The 21,126-nt window shown below is 37.9% G+C and overlaps 1 protein-coding gene across 7 annotated transcripts in view; it reads left to right on the forward strand.

The window, feature by feature from the left end:
- Amot (angiomotin) overlaps positions 1-21,126 on the forward strand; it is a 67,036-nt gene that overhangs the window by 32,706 nt on the left and 13,204 nt on the right. For all 7 annotated transcript variants that reach the window (XM_070039885.1, XM_070039888.1, XM_070039884.1 and 4 more), the window contains 3 exons: positions 3,998-4,143; positions 18,262-18,411; positions 19,655-19,845. In XM_070039885.1, the coding sequence (XP_069895986.1) occupies positions 3,998-4,143; positions 18,262-18,411; positions 19,655-19,845 (487 nt within the window). The remainder of the gene's footprint in view (positions 1-3,997; positions 4,144-18,261; positions 18,412-19,654; positions 19,846-21,126) is intronic.

Below are 21,126 nucleotides of genomic sequence, written 5' to 3' on the forward strand. Positions count from 1 at the left end.
CTCTGTATTAAGTCCGAGAAACCCCTTAGAATTCTTGCTGTTATCATGGCTAGCTGAAGAAAAGATATTAGTCCACATGGGTTCCCTCAGCAATGAAGGAATTTCCTTAGTTGGTTACATCTGCTAGCTCTGGTGGACATGGGATGAATATATAAGCCTGTTGATTTGTGTTTGGAATCTCCAACCTGTAGCCAGGGCTGCCTTAGTTAAGTCCTTAGTTATATGATATCATTATGCATTGGCAGACTGCAAGAGTGGGGTGGGTAGTACACTTCTGTGTCCTGAATTAGTGATTCTGATTGTAGAGTTGCATGGTATGGAGCAGAGCAGAGCTGTGTCTTCCTCATTATAGTGTTTCCTTTGTCTGAAAATACATCTAGGACTGTAACAATGAATTAATTCTCTTCTTTATCGGTCCCTAATGGACTCCACCCAGCTAGACAATGCCCAATTCTTTCCAATTGCTGTAATAAAAGCAGCAATAAAAACTTCATAGTGTATTGAGTCCACAGGGAGAATGAGTTAGGGGAAACAGATGAACTGCTCTCATTTCTCCAATGCCTGAAGTTGATTTCCCCTGCCCCCAGCCTTCTTCACTGTGCCTCTTGCTGTGTAGTCTTGCTTTGGAAGGGACTTGTCTTCCATTTTTGCTGGGCTGCCAATGACCCTTTCAAGTCATTTCATGCAGCTTTCAGGTAGCTTTTACAAGTTTGTTTGATCTTCTGTTACAGTATTTGCCTCTCTGCGTGGGTTTCTGTATTGTGCTTTCATTCCGGAACTGATTTTTTTTCTTCCTCTTTGCACTAAGCCTTCTGCTCCTTTTTCCGTAGTCTTAGATTAGAGTAAAAAAAATGTTGTTTTCGGTGTCATCAGTACCGTGGGTGAATTGTTGTAAAGTTGCATTTGTAGTGTGGCAGTTGCCCCAGAAGCAGAATGAGGGTAGCAGTTTCCCAGAACCAAGCAAAACATAGGGATTCTTGCCTTGAATCTGCTAGCTTTTACTCTTCTCTGTGTACAGAGGGTATTTCAGGTGGCCTAGGAGCTCTATCATGGGATTTTAAAATGTGGTGATTTACTACATCAAACTACGTGAAGATGGTCTGTTAATAGTCATAGAACTAAGTGGGGAAGAGAGCATGACAAGGCCCTGCAAGGTCCCAAAGGAAAGAAAAAACTGTTGAAAAGCTTTCTTGGAGAGTAAGCTTCTGCAATTCCAGAGAACACTAGCAACTCAACCCAGAATGCAGTTGAGTATAATAGAATGAGTTTTGTATAAACCAGATTTAATTATGGACTCTACTCCTTAATTACCAATTGTGGGACCTTATGCAACATAGTCATATGTATGTTTTCTTATACACAAAATAAAGAAGAAAATTATAACTGCCTTGTGGTTGTTCTGAGGATTAACTTCGTACAATACTTGGTATATGGTAAGTATTCAACAAATGTTCAGTTCTTTCCAAGATACATCTGTTCAGATAGATATACATGAAGTCAAGGTGAGAAGAAAAAGAGAACTGCCTTATTGAAGGTTCTTCTACAACCTTAAGGTTTAAGGTCTTGAAGTAATGTGCTAAACCTCCAAACTTATATCCAAACTACTCATCTTCCCATTTGAGTTTTTAGTGTGAGCTTTTATGTAGTAAGAGGAAAAAAACTAGAATGGCATGAGATATACATACACAATGGTCCTTTGTAGCTGCAATGTGATATTTGATAAATTAAAAATACAGAATTGCTACTCTTAAAGGTCTGGGGAGTCACCTTCTCATTCTAAAAATCAGTATAAAAACCTGTCACAGCTGGGCTCTGGTGGCTCATGCCTGTAATCCTAGCTGCTCAGGAGGCTGAGATCTGAGGATCATGGTTCTAAGCCAGCCCGGGTAAGAAAGTCCATGAGACTATTTATCTCCAATTAACCACCAGTAAACTGGAAGTGGTGCTGTGGCTCAAGTGGTATAGTGCTAGCCTTCAGCTGAAGAGCTGAGGGACAGCATCCAGGCCCAGAGTTTAAGCCCCATGACCGACCCCCCCACCAAAAAAAAAAACCTGTCACATTTCAATGAAAGGCTTCTTATGAAGCTGTACGTTGCCATTAATCATGGTGACGATAATTTTCCTTTATATAATAAGTTCCTTTAGTGTTTCATCATATTTTCTAATGTTTCTTTTATTGAAGCAAATTTATTATCTTATTTTGGTTCTTAAAATATTATGTGTTAAATAAGAGGATTAGTGCCTGAGTTATAATTTTCACCACTAAAAATTTTTGTTTTTTTAGAAATTTCTTAGAATTCCACATCTCTATGTATACTACTCACTCATCTGTTCTTACATGCTATTTTTACAATGAAAACTCTTAACATGCTAATTGTGATCATTTTGAATTGATCATCTAAGGTTCTGATACTTGCTTTGTCTATTCAGATTGTATATTTTACATTGCCTTATTTTGTCATTAACGAGTTATGGGCATGATGTATAGGGTAAGCGGAACTGTGTATATAGGTATTTGAGTAATATTTGCCTTGTATGTTTGTTCAGAACATAGTTTACCTCTGCAATATGGTCTGTGATCTAATAATGTGGGGCAGGAAGGGAGAAAGCCATGTACTATGATTAGGTCTCAATCTTTCAGAGGTCTTAGGCATCTGGATTGTGAGTTTCACCGATATTTCTCAGTTTTTCCTCCCAGTGGGTAGTATAGGATGGTCAGAGAGTGGTTAGATTTGAATTTTCTTTTTCCCACATGACAGGTTTGAACAGGCTGGAGTTGGGTATTACCATTCCCCCAAACTAGTTAAGAGCTGAAAAAAATTCAAAAGTTTAGGTTCTGGTTAAATAGTTTCTCTTGGGGCATGTCTTGTCAAGAACAGAATGCTGTGGTATCTTTCTTAATGGTTACTTTATCCTCCCTCCCTCCTGCTGATAACAGGGCCATTTTTCTCTGATTATCACTGTGAGCTCCTGGAGGCTAAACTCAGCAAAGCACAAAGTTCTACCATCACTGGATGGACTTATCTCTCAGGCTTGCCCACACTGAGCCTCCAACAATTCATTAATTATAGTTCAGGTTCAAGCCTGTTGCTGGTTTCCCTAGTTTCTGTTCATGGGAATCTAATCACTAAATTGTGATTCTCCCTGTCTACCTGTCTATTTCTCCAATTTTGAGTACAGAGGTTTGCCTTCTGAAATCACTTTGCTGATGAATCTAAGTAGAGTTGTCTATTTTTCAGTTCATCTTTTTGGTCATTGTTAGGATAGACATTTAAACTCTAAATTCTTTCTGCCAGATCAGAAACCAGAGGTTCTATTATTCAGTATTAAAACCAAGGAAAGGTGGGACTTGGGATAATGTCCATGGTCAAGTCAACAAAGTCAAAGCAGGGCAGGTATTAAAGTCAAAGTCCTTTTTAAACTTTTAAGAACAGATTCAGACTATAATATTTATTTAACCATCTTGGTATATCATCTCATACAAACATTGACACATTGTATATTCTCATAAAAGAAATACCACTTCAATCAAGTGCTTGATTTTATCTGAACAGAACAGAGTTTTGCAATGAATTATTTTAGAACTCTTTAATTTTCTCTGCTTTGTTGGGTCTTTTCTCTTTCTCGAATATATTTATAGTATGAGGAAAAATCAGGAACTTTTTATTGGTTTTGATTGCTCTTTTTCCAGTGCAAAGACATTTTGAATAAATAAAGTTGAAGAAAGGAGCTTATGTTCTCTATTTAAGCGTTTTGTTTTTTCCCTTCTCCTCCCCAAAGTAGAGAAGTGTATATACAAGATGCAGTGCACCAACACCAAATACAGTGAAAACAGGGGTTATACTGTGGGGGAGGAACATACAAAGAAAAAATATCCTCTTCTGTTTTGTATGTATATAGAACAGTAGGCTATCAAATAATATGTTCATCAGTTTTGCTCAGTTAAGGCTTTGAGCCAGTTCCAAGATGACAGTATTGACATTACATGTTCTGACAGATAAAGAAAGCCTGCGGGAGAAGGAGAAGCTGGAGGTGGAACTGGCCACTGCCCGTTCTACAAATGAGGACCAAAGACGGCACATTGAAATCCGAGACCAGGCACTGAGTAATGCCCAGGCCAAGGTGGTGAAGCTGGAAGAAGAGGTATGGTTTTTTTTCAGATAGCCTAAGGGTCAGTGAGCTAGGTAATGAAGAGGACTGATTCCCATGTTGGTGAATTTGCAGATTGTGTGCTCTTTCAAGTAGGAAAGTACCATCTTTTACTCCAGTTATAGTTGTGCTGATGTGAGTGAACTCTGATTTCATTTTTCCTCTCTGAAAGTTCCTTTATTTTGCTCTAGAATAGGAAATCTCCACAATCAGGACAATTTCCATTTGCTCATTTTTGTAATCCAAGTACTCTCAAATTCTTCCTAGTACTCTCAAATTCTTCCTAGTACGTAGCCCTGCCTTAAGCCTGTGACAGGTAAGTAGGTAAGTAGGTAGGAACAGACAGGCAGATAAATAGAATGTCTATCATTTAAAGCTTTATTTTGAAAATGAGTTCAGATATTTTAAAGTGCTGCAAGTATCTTGTAATTAGAATGGTGCTTGTCTCCCATGCTCAGTGGGAAGTTAGTCTCATAATAGGTCAAATATGCATCTTTATGGCCACACCTTTTCCTTTTGGATTTGGCAGATTCATTTGGGAATAAAAGCACTCTTGGGAAGTCTGGAACAAGATATGACCCAATTCACAGTTACAACAAGAGAATACAATGGCCAAGATCATTGCTGTGGCTCAAAGACTAGTTTTTAGAACATAATTATGTGGTGGGGGAGAACTTGTCGAGTATTAGTGTATCAGAACGGAGCCTTCCCTTGACAAATATAAGAGCCCTCAAACTATTAAGCTTACAATTAAATATGTATCTGATTAGTCTCCATGTAGTTGTTACTCAATTGCAACACTAAACTGTATTCATGTGAAATAGAGGGAACTTTATTGCTGGGTGTGATTAATTAATCTTGCATGTCAGTTGTCATCATAATGAAGTACCACCAACTCTTAGAAGTTTTGAACATCTGGGAATGGGTGTACTCTAGCAAATGTTGATGCTAAAGTGTAACTTGGTTAAAACAGTCACACCATACTAAATTCTACTTTAAAACTTGTGTTATTTTAAGGGAAACGAGCCTGTATTTTAGCAAGTCAAAAGTTTTATGAACCTGAGACCAAATACAAGTGTTAATCCCAAATGGCTATTGTATGTAAGATGTCTTTCCTGCTCTTATTAGTTTTCTGATTCCTGTCCCCAAGTAAAAGTAGTCCTATTTTTCAGATCTCCTGACTTACGAGTTCCCTCTGCTTTCCTTTTAAGTGCTGAAAAGCTTATTGGAGTTGGGTTATGGGCTCATAATTTACCAGGAGGAGTGCCATGTAATCCATGATATCCTTTAGCCTGATTTGCATAAATGTTAACTTCAGGTTGTTTAACCTAAAGTATTAATATCAGGCAATGTCTTGCATCTTCACTTTACTATCTCAGAAATAAGTAGGTTGCTTCATTGAAAAAGGAAGCCTTGTATCTGTGTGATGTCTTTAGATACCTTATACATTAAAGTCTTATTCTTTGCAAGAAAATCATACCTACATTAAAAGTGTGTGTGTTTGTGTGTGTATGTGTGTGTGTGTGTGTGTGTGTGTGTTTAGAGCTAAGGGAACTAAGAGATCTGTTGGTAATTACATGGCCACTGTTGGGTAGAGCCAGGAATAAAACTGGTATCTCATGACTCTTTTTTTCTTGGGCCCTGCTGCCTGTCTGCAGGTCTGAATCATCCTTTGGTTCAATTCCCAAGAAGCAAATGTGGGCCTTTGTTCAAATTTAGAAACCCCTGTATCTTTTTACATTATTCTTTATTGGCAGATAATAGTTTCACATTTTTACAGGGTGCAATGTGATGTTCTGATATATTTTATATATTATGTATTGATCAACTTAGTATACTTAGGTTATCCATCATCTGAAAGATTTAGCATTTCCTTGTGATGAGAACATTCAGCATCAACTCTTCTATTTTAAATTATGTAATATAGTGTTAACTATTTCTTCTCTGGTTTGGATGTGGCCTAGTACCCAGTATATCTCTATACTCTGTATCCTGGCCTTTGGGAGTTTGAGTTTCTACCTTTACTATTGCTGTCTTAAGCTGGAGGTTCTCTGCAATCACAATTCCCTAAGCTCTAGGAAGAAGTGTTTCATCAGGTGCACAGAAAACTTTTCTTTCAACTCTTTCAGGTTCTTTGCAGATGCTTTCTTGGTCCCTACTTAGCTGATGTACATGGAGGTATCTTGTTTAGGGTGGGATGGTTCATAACTAGACCTATTTTCTTGGTGAGTCACTGTGATCCATGCCTCAACACCCATCAACAGTTTATTAGAAACTAATTAGTAACAAAGTCTGCAACCTTCTTGTCATGTGTGTCTGAGGATACATTATAGGAGATAATTGGTTATTAACCATGGAAATAAAATACATGTAAGAAGAAGAGATTCATCTGTAGCTCTTAGTGAACATTACTTGTTAAAAGTTACCTGATGTTTCAGTCCTCTGATGCTTTACTGAGCATTCATTGAAGAGATTTTTAGTTGTTTCTCAAGGCTTTCCCACAAAACATGTAGCTTTACTATTTTAACAAGTTCTAAATAATTGGATGGATTCCAGTGAATTGTGTCTATTGGCTAGATATCCCACATGAGCCTTTCAATTATTGTTGTTTTTCATTTACTTCAAACTTCCACAGGGAATCAGACAATTCGGAGTTGCTATTGCTAAAATAGGTAGAAACATTGCTTAGGAGAGCAAGATACAATCTTCTCTATACAGCAGAGTGTCACAAGACTCATAATGTCTTCCATTCTGAACCCAAATCAGTTCTCACATAAAGGTTATGGCATTGTATCTCAGAAAAAATAAACCGATTATTTTTCTTTTCAGAAAACTTTTTTCCTACTATCAGAGCTGGATTGACTTGTTCATGGGTAGTATTTATCCTATCTCTCCTATCCTGTTCAAAAGAAAACTTTCTATTCTTGAGCTTTGTTTGACTCATCCCCATTACATCCCAGTCATTTCGGGGTAAAAATGTCTAAGTATAAAACATTAGGTATTGATAGCTCTCAAACGGATATGGTAAGCATTGTTCAGTAGTTTCTTCATAATATTTGTGAACACTTCCAATCCAAGAAAAGTATTAATAAGTAGACAGGTTGTCTTGAGAGGGAGATGGCTGAAGGAAGTCTAGACTTGAAGACAGAGGGATATGCTGCATAATCTCCTCTTGTCATGTGTAAACATTACAGTGGCTACAGCTCAGAAATATGTTCATGGCCTTTCCTTTTACCTCAGGAGTAATGTTCTTCCAGGGCAAACATCATTAGTATACTTAGTAAATCCTAATTAGAGGACATTTCAGCTTTCTAAGTTCAGGATCAGTCAGGTAATATTCTCTTTAGTCAAGGAAAGATTATAGTACTTTAATGTTACAAGAGCTTGGGCATTCATGTATATTGTCTCCCTTCAGATGCATACCATGAAATTCATCTCATCTTTTGCTCTCATTAACTATCTTGTCTGAGGTTCTCTACAATCACTGTACCCTAAGCTTTAGGCAGAAATGTTTAATCAGGTGCACAGAAAACTTTTCTCCTGAAATAAACCCTTTCAGGTTCTTTGCAGATGCTTTCTTGGTCCCTTCTTAGCTGATGTATGTGGAGGTATCTTGTTTGGGTGGGATGGTTGATAACTAGACCTATTTTCTTGGTGAGTCACTGTGATCCATGCCTCGACACCCATCAACAACCTGTGCAGCAGGCAGCCAGATGAGATAAATGGTGCCGCTCTGTCCTCCTTGTTCTTGTTTTGCAGGACATGTAGGTCCTATTGAAGTGGAGGCTCATTAAGCTCCAAGTCAAAAGAATTATGCCCTACAGCAACCATGGTATTCTCTCATTCAGAACTTCCTGACCCCCTACCAATTTAACCTCACTGAAGAGTTTCCACTGATGCCTGGCATATTCTCTCACAAGGCTGAGGGCAGCACAGACTTCTGACTGGCTGCAGTCTTATGAGAATCCAGCATTGAAGCCATCGCTTGGGTAATTGTTTCAAGAATGGTGGGAAAATGGGCTTGGCAAGATCAAAGAGGGAAGATGCTGCGGGTGGGCTGCTAGTGAGTTGAGTGCACTGGAAGCAACAGACCAGGAAGAAAGAGTACTGGCAGAAAGGTCTAGTGAGCCTTGTTCTTTGGTTTTAGGATAGAATGGGAAATATTTAGATTCAGGAAGAAGGGTCATAAGTGTTAAGTGTTAAACTTTACTGAATTGCAGTGGCAGTGGTGGTGAGGGTGATGATTTAGACATAGCATAGGTAACTCTTCTTGAAGTACTTAATGTATTTTCCAAAGCCCTGTGGCTAGTACATTGAATTCTCTAATTTTGTTCTGTTTTACTTCATTTCTACTATTCTGATGTTTTTCTGTCTTTCCAGTTCCTTTGGTCATTTGTTTGTTTGGCCTTTCCTTCCTTCCTAACCTCTTTCCTTCCTTCCTTCCAAGCACAAATTTATACCAAAAACCATAATCATTCTTCTGATTCTCAGTATTAGAGGAAGATGTCTTAGACATAAACCTTTATGTCTAATAGTCCAAATTAGTCTTCAAATAATAATGAGGACTTTAGTGGTAAAGATACAACTTAAGCAGTGGTTATTAGAATGGATTATAGGGGCTGGGAAGGTGGCTCAGTGGTAGAGTGCTTGCCTTGCATGCCTGAGGCCCTGGGTTCGATTCCCCAGCACCACATAAGCAAAAAGAAAAAAGCCAGAAGTGGCGTTGTGGCTCAAGTGGTAGAGCGCTAGCCTTGAACTGAAGAGCTGAGGGACAGCACCCAGGCCCAGAGTTCAGGCCCCACGACCGGACCCCAAAAAAAAAACAAAAAAAAACAAAAAAAAAAACAAAAAAAAAGAATGGATTATAGATCTGGATGGAAGTCAGAGTATGAAGGATGTGCATGTTTAGAGGATTGATAGGATATAAATAAAGTTTATATTCACTGGGTGAATATATACTTCCAGGGCGTTCCACTGATGAAATGTTCATATTGTTGAAGGGTATTTCATCAAAAGATGATTTTTCTCATATTTATAGCTACATGTTTTCTTTATAATAGTGTTGCTTTATCCAATGTGTTAAAAATAGAATGAGTGGGAGGGAAGTGATGGTAGGGGAAAAGCAAAGGAGGAGGCAACAATGCTTGATAAGAAATGTACTCATTACCTTGCTCATGTGATTGTAACCCCTCTGTTCAGTATTTTCACAATAAAAACCTATTTAAAATAATAATAATAGTAATGAAGTATTAGTGATAACAAAAAAAAAAAAAACAGAACAAGTAACCTCTCCAAGCTCAGTTCTTGCCATCTTTCTATGTTTCTGGCTTATAAAATCCCCAAGTTGGAGACATTGATTTCTCTTTAATCATCTTCATAAATTGACTTCCAGTCCTGAGGTAGGTAGCAAGTTCTCAGAGATAGTTTTTTACTGTTCAGTTCTTATAATATCCACGAGTGGACCAAAGCCTCTTGGCAATGGACAGAGACAGCCTGCTAATACCAGCGTAGTGTTACCAACTTGCTTCAGCATGAACCCTTACTTGGAGCCAGGAGCATTTAGGTAAGGTTAAATCAAGTCAAACTAGAAATCACCATGTAGTTAGTTGTATGAGAGAGAAGAGCAAAGAAAGTATACTATAGTTGTGACATTTATAAAATAGCATTCACAGTTGGGAGTAATAGAAGGGAACAGAAAAATAAGACATAATGAGGGCAGTGGACTTAGTTCTTCATTACTGGCATCATTCATGTTGAGAAAAGTATTTTTATATTTGGTGTTTATGTGGCTAGTGTGCTTGCTCTTCCCTCTATGAATCCTTCGGTGTTTTTAACCTTTTAAAATATTTACAGATACACTGTTATATCCCCTAGAAATCCTGCAAGTGTTATCTTTTCACAGATTAGGGCATTTAAATGAAGATGGATTAGGTTATACAGTTAGTGATAAATCTAAAAAAACACAAGATATGTAACCCTATACTTTTTCTACTAGTGAATAAATGGGAAAGTTAATAAGTCACTTCCTTGCAAATGTTTGAGATAAATAGTTATCTAGAAGTAATTTGTGAGTTTGAAAGACACTCACAGTTGTTGGATTGAAGGAAAAGATGCCATCACGTGGTATTCATTTGCAGGGATCAGATTTTCCTGAGTCAGAAGGGGAATAAGGGATCTGCCAAATGCTTGGGAATGGGTTCAAATTATTGCAGAAGGGTAATGGGAAAGTGTGATTGATTGGAATAAAGAGAATTTATCTTATTCATGAATCAGGTGCTTTCCTTTAGTTCTTTCTCTCAATTTTGATCCCTTTTTAGAAAGTTTACCTAGAATATGAATGATTTGAAACTGTTATCTTGAGTTTACCAAGTGAAATAACTACATTCATGAGGGTATTTTATATTTGTAGCATTTTAGCTATAGTACAGCATTTTTATTTTTGTTATTGCATGTAACAGTTGTTATTTAGTATTATAAGGTCATCAAGGACATAGTATCCAGTGAACTAGGACTAGACTATAAGAGCATTACTAAGGAAAATAAAGTCTGTCCATTAAATGACTTAAGGGATACTGGCCTCAAATGAAGTAGGGGCTTTGGTTTGCTCCACACTATATTATTCCTGCTCTCAAGATGTAGAATAGGGTTTGGCACATAATGAATATTCTGAAAATATATGGTGAATGGATTCACGAATCCATTCATACATAAAATATCACAAAGTGATTGTAGTGTCTACATGGTGAGAAGCAGCAGAAGAATCAGCAGTCAGGATGAGGTAAGACCATTCAAGGACAAGCTATTGGAGCGTTTAGTGATTTATTTGAGGAAGTATAAATAAAGTATCAGAATAATACAAACTTTGATCATTCTCATAGTAGACATCATGGAGTTTTAGGCAGTAGCAACATAGGACACTGGAAAAGGCATTTTTAAGAGCCATGCCTAATCTGAACAAGGTGACAATGTGACAATAAACTCACACATTCAGTGGTTTGAGGTCTGAACGACAGCAGCAGTGGTCTCTAAAGAAGGGGTGAGAAGGTATAAATGAGCCTTACATCTAGTTGATGCTCTAATGGAATGGATTGCTAGCAGTAAACAATACAGTGCCAAGATGTGTTCTTACAAAAAGTCTGTAGCAGCTGTCCATAGATGGAAAAATTGTGTGTGCACAAGTGCGACTGCAACATGTACATAGAAAAGAGCAACATCTTAAAAATCATTTAGGGTATTATTATAACAATTTATGGTAAAAATAACTTAATTACCTTGGCTATGAAAAGATAAGAGAATGGGACATGAGAGATGGTAATTAGAATTTAGATATAGAAATAGATTGAATATGGTGGACAGAAGAAAGACTGAAGAACAATAATTCCATAATCTTCAGCCTGGAAAAATGGGAGTAAGTGATGCTTCTGACTAGACTATCAAAAAGATGACATGTGGCAGAAAGATGAAACCATATCAAATATGAAAATGAAGAATCTTGTAGTACTCTAAAAGTTTGTGTCTAAAGACACTGTAACAGCATCAAAATATGAATGTAAGTAGTTGTTAAAATTGTGGCATGAGGGAAATATGCAGTACTGCTTAAATGTTGAGCATGGTTTCTCAACCTTAAAATAACAGATATATTGGACTAGATAAATCTTTGGTGATAGTAGGTAAGGGCTGTCCTGTATATTATAGGATGTCTACTAACTCTCAGCTATACAATCAAAATGTCTGTACACAGTGCTAAATATATCCTGAGGAAAGGAAACCTCAGTTGAAAACTGTTAGTAAGAGGTATGTATAAAGGAACTTATCGTAGACTGGACCTTTAGGATACAATAGGGTTGGGTCAGGGAAGAAGGTAGAAAATGCATTTAAAAATCAAGACAAATAGTAAGAATGGTTTAAAAAACACACATTGAAAGAACATAAACTTGAGGAATGCAAAGGCAGGGAATATTTGACAAGCTTTTAAAATTTGGCATTTTTGTATCTTTTTTTCTTTTTGTTGGTTATGGGGCTTGAACTCAGGGCTTGAGTACTGTCCCTGAGATTTTTCACTCAAGGCTAGCACTCTACTACTTGAGCCACAGCACCACTCCTAAAATTTGGCATTTTTAAAGAATAGTTAAATAAAATTATTTCCTCCATTCACTGAATAGCTAGGGGGAATTTGGTTGAAAGGTTTGATTTACTTGGCTTCTTCTAAGGGCTCATGAGGACTTGTCTTGATTAGAAACTCAGAGTGAATAATCGATGCTTCAGAAAACTCATTTTCCACATGAAGACTTGAGACACTACTGTGGCTTTGGAAACTTTTCAAATGAACCTTCCCTTTGTTGAATACTAAAGACATGGAACCTTCCCTTCATTGAGTATTAAAGACATGGAAAAATAAATAATTTATGACCCTGTGGAGAACATACATATGTGTTTTAGCTAATCTATTATCTACATACTTATCTACACATAGAATTCATATGTGTCTATATATGTATATACATAAAAACTAAACAAGTCTGCTTATACATACTTATAGGACTCGATTTTGCTTAGCTCTCTTGGATAGTGGTCAATGTTGAAACTAAAATAAGGACTTCCAAAAATCACAAAATGTTTAGAAGTTCAAAGACCTTTAGAGGTCATCTAAAAATCATCTGTTTACCCTAGAGGTTTTTTTTTTTAACTTCTTAAAACCTCCTGACACAAGGCATTCCTGTGAGACAGAATATTATGTCCAAAGGCAATGAGGGATGAAATATCAAAGGTTACTTAGAAACTTTTAAGTTATTTAATCATAATAATGTATAAATAATGAAAAAAGATAGTTAGCTAGGTATGGTGCATATGCCTGTAACCACAGCATGGAGAGTCCGAGGCAAGATGACTGAAAATTGAGGTGAGCCTGGGTTATACACTAAGAGTTAGTCTCAAAACAACAATAAAGAGATGAATAAGGTAAGGTGGTAGCCCACAGGTGGGGGTGGGGTGGGGGAAGAGATCCATTCTTTAGAAAAACAACACAAGAATGAATAATACGACTATACAGAGCTGAAGCAATCATGTTTTCAAAGCTTTGTACAGAAGTATGATACATAGTGGTAGAGTTATTCAACCCATCTAACATAATGGCCCCTTAACTTTCTTCATGAAACACTAAGACACTGAAACTCAGTTTCAAGACCTCCAGGGGTTGAATTTTTTTTCTGTAAAGGATCAGATAGGAGATATTTCTGATTCATTATTTCATGGGCCACATAGTTTCTTTTGCAACTGCTATGTCTCCACTCTGACATTTTGTCTGGTAAACAGCAATTAACATGATAGAAATCAATGAGCTTGGCTACATCTGGTCTGCTTCAGGCCATATTTGTTTGCTGATTCCTGAAAACCTTTGGTTTTTTTAACAGATGGAGACTGAAGCTAACAACAGGGAAACAAGTAACCATTAATAGCAGATCTTGAATTAGAACCCAGGTTTTTTTGTTGCTACCTTACTTCTTTACCTTTCATTGAGATGTTTGATATGTATGTGTGTGCGAGACAGGAAAGGGAAAAGGAAAGATGGGAGAGGGAAATATTGACACAAGGAAGAAGGGAGAAAAAGAGGGTAGGAAAATGTTTCTCCACAAGCCTTTAGAACCTTTGAGGACAGGTAGAGTAGAAGAATCCCCTAACATGTTATTTTTGAGAGAATATGGTGTCTTTCTAGCTACTCAACTTCTGATTTCTTGCCTATATTGTATCACCAGTGAATGTCTTTGTTGTACAATGCTATTAGAGCTCCATTGTGTGAACTGTTTGAAGCCTAGATTTCCTCAGGCCTAGTGTTTTCTCTAGTTAAAGGATTAGAACTTTGTCTGACTAGTTGTTCATTTTTTCTCAAAAGGGGAAAAAGACCTCTGAGTAATTTTTGTACCACACTTATTTCTAAGGACAGTATGTGTTATCTCATTTGATCTTAAAATCGGTATATCATATATCACATTATCATCGTATCGTTGTTACTGATGAATGAGTAAGTTCAACCTTTGGGGAGAAATAGGCTCAGAGAGATCTAAGTAGCTTCTTTCAAGCTGCATAGCTAGTGAAGGAGAAAGGATTTGGACTTGTGCATTCAGAGTCTAGAACTCAGGACCTTAACCAATTTAATATATAGTACTTTTTTCACACAAGAAAGAGCCACTGACATTTCTAATACCACTGCTAAGTTGGGGACTTGGGTACTATAAGAACTGACTTCTGTAAGTGCTTGGGGTAAGTAATTTGGGGACTTGAGTGTGGCAAGTACTGATAGTACTCAAGAAAATGAGCACTATAGATAAATTTATAGAAGGGAGGCAAAGAAGAAAAGGGAATTTATCACAATAAAGGTAGACATGAAGCTTATAAAATGCAGAATAGTAGTGGAGTTATACCATCTAGATATTTGTCCTTTTCTATATATAGATGAGTGTGGAATTTATTTATTTATTTATTTTTTAATTTAATTTTATTTTATTTGTGAACATACTGTACAGAGGAGTTACAATTACATGGGCAGGATAATGAGTGTGGAATTTAGAAAATGGCTGACATTGTTGATGACATCTATAAAGTATTCAAGAATTGTTTTATATTTTAACATATCCAGGGATTAAGCATTTACAAAGAGATCATTTTGAATATATGATTGGTGTGTGTGTGTGTGTGTGTGTGTGTGTGTGTGTGTGTGTGTCTGTGTCTGTGTCTGTGTGTGTCTGTGTGTGTCTGTGTCCTGAATCTTGAACGCAAGGAGGGCCTAGCCTTTGTCCCTGAGCATTTTTGCTGAAGGCTAGCACTCTAACATTTGAGCCACAGCTTCACTTCTGGCTCAAGAGTCTCAGGGCCTTTCCTACATGGGCTATCAAACACAAACCTCAGATCTCAGCATCTTGAATGGCTGATTACAAGTGTGAGCATTGGTGCCCAGCTAATCTATACTTTTTAAAGGGGTAGGAGATTGACGCTAGCAGCAATGATCTTAGTACCTTGTAGAAAAATTATCTCAGTAGCAAAGTCTAATTTTTGTTTCTTCATAGTCTCCTTTGTAGAATTTTCTTACTTGTACGTCTATCCCCAGCCAACTCAGAGATTTCCTTGGGCCTTTATTCCTTTTCTTTTGAAGAAGGTAGACTTGGTGACTCTTTCACTGGAAGATTTTTTGCTAAGATATTTACATTTCCTTTTGTATAGACAAATATACATAGTCATGGACTGCTCATTTTTCAATTTCCTTAGCTTACATTGCAGTATTTCACCATCAAGGCAAGAACTGCATACTATCTAAGTTTAATTGCCTGTAGGTATTAATGCTGTAAGTTTTCATAATTATAATTAACATTCACTGCATTAACATTTCATTGTTCCCTTAGGGTTTCCAGAGCAATTCACAAATACATTTGACTTTAAAAAGCTTAAAAGGATTATAGAACCCCAAAGGTGAAGGATAGAGAGTATTTCCTGCTCTTCAATAATTCAAAGCTTAGTAAATAGAAGAAAGTTTTGGTTACCCTAGCCATTGTATTACAAATAGTTATGTGTCCTAAGAAAGAAAAGTTTAAACTTGAGAGAAAGAGGTAGGGTGATAGTTTTTGTATGTTTCATTTCCTTGGAAAATATTTAAAGGGTAAAAACACTTAGGATTAGAACTCTTCTTCACTGGTTTACATGGTTAAATTGAATAAGGCCTAGAATTAAAGGAAAAGCTTAAGAAAAGTATCCAAAAATATTTTGTTTGTGTTTCCCAATCACATAGGTTAAACATTGTGTTTTCCCATCACAAAAGGTCTGGTCGGGAAATACAAAATAGATTTCCTTCCACCAGAAGAAAGTTCAACAATTCCAATTGAGTGGAATAGACAATTTTTAGACAAGCATTATCTCCCTAGCAGTACATGCCAGTGCTACTTACCTGGAAATTCTAGAGTAGTGATTGGACTATGTGAAGGAATTACCTGGTTTCTGCAGTGGGAGAGTTAAATTGGCCATGTTGGCTTAACCTCAACTAAAAGGCTGTCAGCAATGATGACATTGCAATTGGCTCTGTATAGGTAACTCAAGAACTTAAGAGATTTTAGACTTCCATGAAAACAGCAATGACAGTTTGTGCCCTTATTGGAAGAATTTTTGCTTTATAATGAGACCACTGGTTGATTTATTATGTCAAGGGTGCCATAAAAGTACAATGAGAGACGGAATCTTCCCTTTTGCTAGCAAACTGGGAAGACTGTCCTTTCTCCTATTTTCTTGGCCGTCCAGAATATCTTCTTGAAGATTCACTCTCTTAGGACCTCATTTCTTCATTGCTAGAGAGGCATGAGTTAGCTTCAATTAGAAGGATATACCAGTAGAATCAATAGTCCCCATTGCCTCTGCTTTTTTAATGTTTTCTATTGTAAAAATACTATACAGAGGGGTTACAGTTACATGAGCAAGGTAATGAGTACATTTCCTATCAAGCATTGTTGCCTCCTCCTTTGTTTTTCCCCTACCATCCCTTTCCTCCCACCTCCACAACTACACTCCCCACCCCCTACCCCCGCCTAAATTGTAAAGTTCGTTTTTCAACATAGTGTCTTGTACATCTCATTGTTACAATGGGTCAATCTGTATCCCTATTTAAACATTTTGTTTTTTCCCCTCCCCTCCCCAAATTAGACTGACATCAAATACAGTGAAAACAGGGGTTATAAGTGGAGGAGGAACATACAAAGCAACAAAAAGATCACATAGTATATTATAAATACGTTAGAAACAATAGCAAGAAAGAAAAAACCACTTATGGCCCTATTTTACTTTGGGATATGGCATATACACCTGCAAAGAGTATGAATCAGTTTTTACTCACATAGCTTTAAATGTGATTCAATTCTTCTGAGTCCTTACAGATCTTTCAATTTACCAAAGCAAAATTTGAGAAACTATAGTCATCACTGTGGGCTTGTGAAATAGAAGTCACCAATAATGTATGGCCTTTTTCTAAAGGACAAGTAGAACAGTACTGGCTAACAAGAAAACTGAAGATACTGTGTGCTGATGGCTCACGTCTATAATCCTGGCAACTCAAAGGCTGAGATTTGAGGATCACATTTTGAAACCAACCCCCGAAGCCAAATCAAGAAGCTCTTATCTTCAATTAACCATGAAAAAGCCAGAAGTGGGGGTGTGGCTCAAGTGTTAGAATACCAGCCTTGAGTGAACAAGCCAAGCAAGCAGTGTGAGACCCTGAGTTCTAGTTCCAGTACTGGCACAAAACTAAAAGAAAATTAAAGACATTTGATGCATGGCAGATTCATTAAAAAAAATCTTTCCAGGAGAATGATAGGTTACATTGGGTAATTACAGGAACAGACTTCAAAAAGACAATTCTGTCCTCCTTGTACCTTCAGTGCCTACTCTTTTCCCCCACATATAAAGACAGTACATAAAAGGAGATATACCTGGGGCTGGGAAGGTGGCTCAGTGGTAGAGCGCTTGCCTTGCATGCATGAGGCCCTGGGTTCGATTCCTCAGCACCACATAAGCAAAAAGAAAAAAGCCAGAAGTGGCGTAGTTGCTCAAGTGGTAGAGCGCTAGTCTTGAGCTGAAGAGCTGAGGGACAGCGCCTAGGCCCAGAGTTCAGGCCCCATGACTGGACCAAAAATAAAAGAGATATACCAAGTTAAACTTTCTCCCCTGAGAACCTCCTCTGCCTCCTCTTTTTTTCTCTTTCCTATTGTAAGGAATAAAATATGACATACTCTGCTCCAGAATATTTTTGTTTAGACTGGAGAAGAACAGAAATGAGAACATATGTACATGAAAAATTTACCCTTTAAGACACTATACTGAGGAAAATAGACGGGGAAGGGGAGCACATAGAAGTGGGGGTAGGAGGAAGTAACTCAAAAGGTCCTCAATCTCTATCCCTCATCATAGTGTTTATATGAGAAACACAAAACAACTTGTGGCTCATCACATCTTACTGTTCATTCTTTTCGGATTTGGACTCGGAGACAGGAAGAGATCTAAACATCAGGCTGGATTTGGGGGCCAAATAGCTGACTGTTGTCTTTCCTTCCATCTTGCAAATATCCCAACCTGAACTTCTAGCTGAAAAAGAAGCAAGTGTACGTAGACAAGGTGGAGAAAATGCAACAGGCCCTCGTGCAGCTCCAGGCAGCATGTGAGAAACGGGAGCAGCTGGAGCACCGACTCCGGACACGACTGGAGAGGGAACTGGAAGCCCTTCGGATTCAGCAGGTATGGAGAATGTAAGGGAAGTAAGAAAAGAGAAAGAGGCAGAGGAAAGGAAGGAGGAAGGAAGTTAGCAAAGAATGGAGGTAAAGTTCTTATTCCCAGTTACTTATTTAGCATTTAGCATGAACACAAAAAAGCTAATGCTTCTCTTTACAATTTTTGTCCTCCCTGATCTTCCTCTGAATTACTTCTCCATTGTAAATGTGAAGTCCACTTCCTTGTTTAGCTCATCACAGAAATGTCCTTAATATTGAAGATCTTACCTATTTTTAAATAAAGTTTTTTATTGTGAAAATACTGTACAGAGGTGGGGTTACAGTTATATAACCAAGGTAGTGAGTACATTTCTTATCCCGCATTGTTGTCTCCTCCTTTGTTTTTCCCCTACCATCCTTTCCCTCCCATCTTACACCTTTTATTTTTCCACATGAACCCAAACAGAAACTCTATAAGAAGTGAAGCTGCTATACAAATGGACTTTTAGTATTATAGTATTGGGAATCATACTTAGAAATCTTCTAGCCTTTGGTTTATAGGAGATGAAATCAAAGAAGGTTGCATGATACACTAAAGATCACAGAAATTAGGGAAAGCCAGGAACCAAATCATAGATTTCTAAATTCCATTTGTCTTATATCCCATGCTTGCAGATAAGGGTGGCAGATTAAACACCATTGAATCACTTTCCGAACAGTATGACAGTTTGATATGGTAGGGTATATTTTTTTTTACCTGTACTGGGTCTTGAACCTGCACAGGGCCTGAAGACTGTCCCTGAGCTTCTTTTGCCCAAGGCTAACACTCTACCACTTGAGCCATTGTGCCACTTCCAGCTTTTTCTATTTATGAAGTACTGAGGAATCAAACCCAGGGCTTCATGCAGGCTAGGCAAGCACTGTACCATTAAGCCACATTCCCAGCCTGGTAGGGTCTTTTTCTGACTAAGAAGTCTTATATTCAAGCCCTAGTCTTGTATCTTGAGGAGAATATCTGAATTCCCCTCTTCTTCCAGAATCAATATCCAAATTATGGTTTAAGGATATAGCTCAGTGGTAGAGCACTTGCCAGCATGCTTGAAACACTAGTCCCATCCTCAGCACTACAAAAACAGATAAACCAAACCAAACCCACCCACCCCCCAAAAAAAATCCAATGTAAAGTAATTTGAACAGTAATCCCTTCAAATGAGACCCTGACTATGATTGCATTCTCATTAATGGAGGGGTCTCGGTATATCCTTCAATAGCGCCAAGGCAGCTCTCAGCCCACCAATGTTTCTGAATACAATGCTGCTGCGCTGATGGAGCTCCTTCGGGAAAAGGAGGAGAGGATTCTAGCCCTGGAAGCTGATATGACTAAGTGGGAGCAGAAGTATTTGGAGGAGAACGTGATGAGACATTTTGCTCTGGATGCTGCTGCAACTGTGGCTGCTCAGAGGTAAGCAGATGGCAGAAGGACCACTACTTGAATAGTGGGAGTGAGGATACCAGATGGGTAACTGATTCCTTGGTTTCTAAGAGCTTGGTTTTCTTGAATATTCAATTGCTATTATTTTCCACACCACCTTCCCTAGAGTCATAGGTCCTTTCAACCCTATGTGCACATTATTTAAGCCCAAAACTGGAGTGAAAAGCCTCCCTGGAAAATTGCCACTCAGAAAGCAAATGTCACTTGAGTGCCTGCTGCCATTTGATAGCTCTGGCTCATTCTGGGCATGTCAAAAGCCATGCTGAACATGAATCCATTGCTGCCCTTTGAGAAGGTCTATATTTGAAGGGTGCATTCTCTGTGTAAGCAGTCCCATTCCATCTGGTATGAAAGAGAAAGTGGCAGGAACAATTTTGTTTGGGGTTTCTTATTTGTTCTTTACATAAAAATGAATGGTTAGTCTTTGGAGGAAACAATTGCTTGTGCATAGTTTGTCTTACTGCTGCACATAACTATCAGTTGAGAGAAAAAGAAGGATAGAGAGGAAGAGGGAAAGAGAGAGGAAGGGAAGGGAAGGGAGGAAATCTCTCAAGTCAGTTGATGATATTGAGTTGTTAACTATAATGGATAGAGACTTGGTCTGGTATTGGGTATGAAGGAAGACTATGGACTATTTCACCCAGATAGGTTTCTCTCCAGAAGGTTCCTAAAACATCTATGTTGTTTCTAACATTCTCCCACATATAGTAAATGAGTAGAGACTAGAATCATTTTCTAGATTTTGTGGGTTAGGGTATAGGTATGTGGACAGGGTGATGGTACATTTACTTTGGAGTCCTTGTAGTAAATTAACTAGAGGGATATAACTGCTTAAGAGCAGGATTGATGCTTTCTAAACTTGCTCCTGTTCAGGAAAGGATCTTTCACCTCTAATATGATCGTCCTGACTCCTGATAGCCTTTACACCTTTAATACACTGAAGTTGCCTATGATTTGATTTTGATATCTTCCTTGTCTAAAGCTTCTTCCAATTTATTTCCTGAGAAAGGCCTGCTAAGTGCATACCAGTGTGGTAGTAAAGTGCACAGAAACCCAACCTATGCCAGAAGATGGTCATAAGATTCAGAGGCAGATTTGAAGTGTCATGTTGTCTCCAAATTTCCATGGAAGCACCTGTGCCCAGCACTTGTTCAGAAGTTATTCTGAATAATAGTGAAAACTACTTGTTTTAATGAGAACGAGGGAGACACAGGGTAATTGTTTTCATTGGAAAAGATTAGAATGATAGAA

This window comes from Dipodomys merriami, unplaced genomic scaffold (assembly GCF_024711535.1).
Source record: "Dipodomys merriami isolate MVZ:Mamm:240054 unplaced genomic scaffold, mDipMer1.0.p SCAF_3, whole genome shotgun sequence".
Classification (NCBI taxonomy): domain Eukaryota; kingdom Metazoa; phylum Chordata; class Mammalia; order Rodentia; family Heteromyidae; genus Dipodomys; species Dipodomys merriami.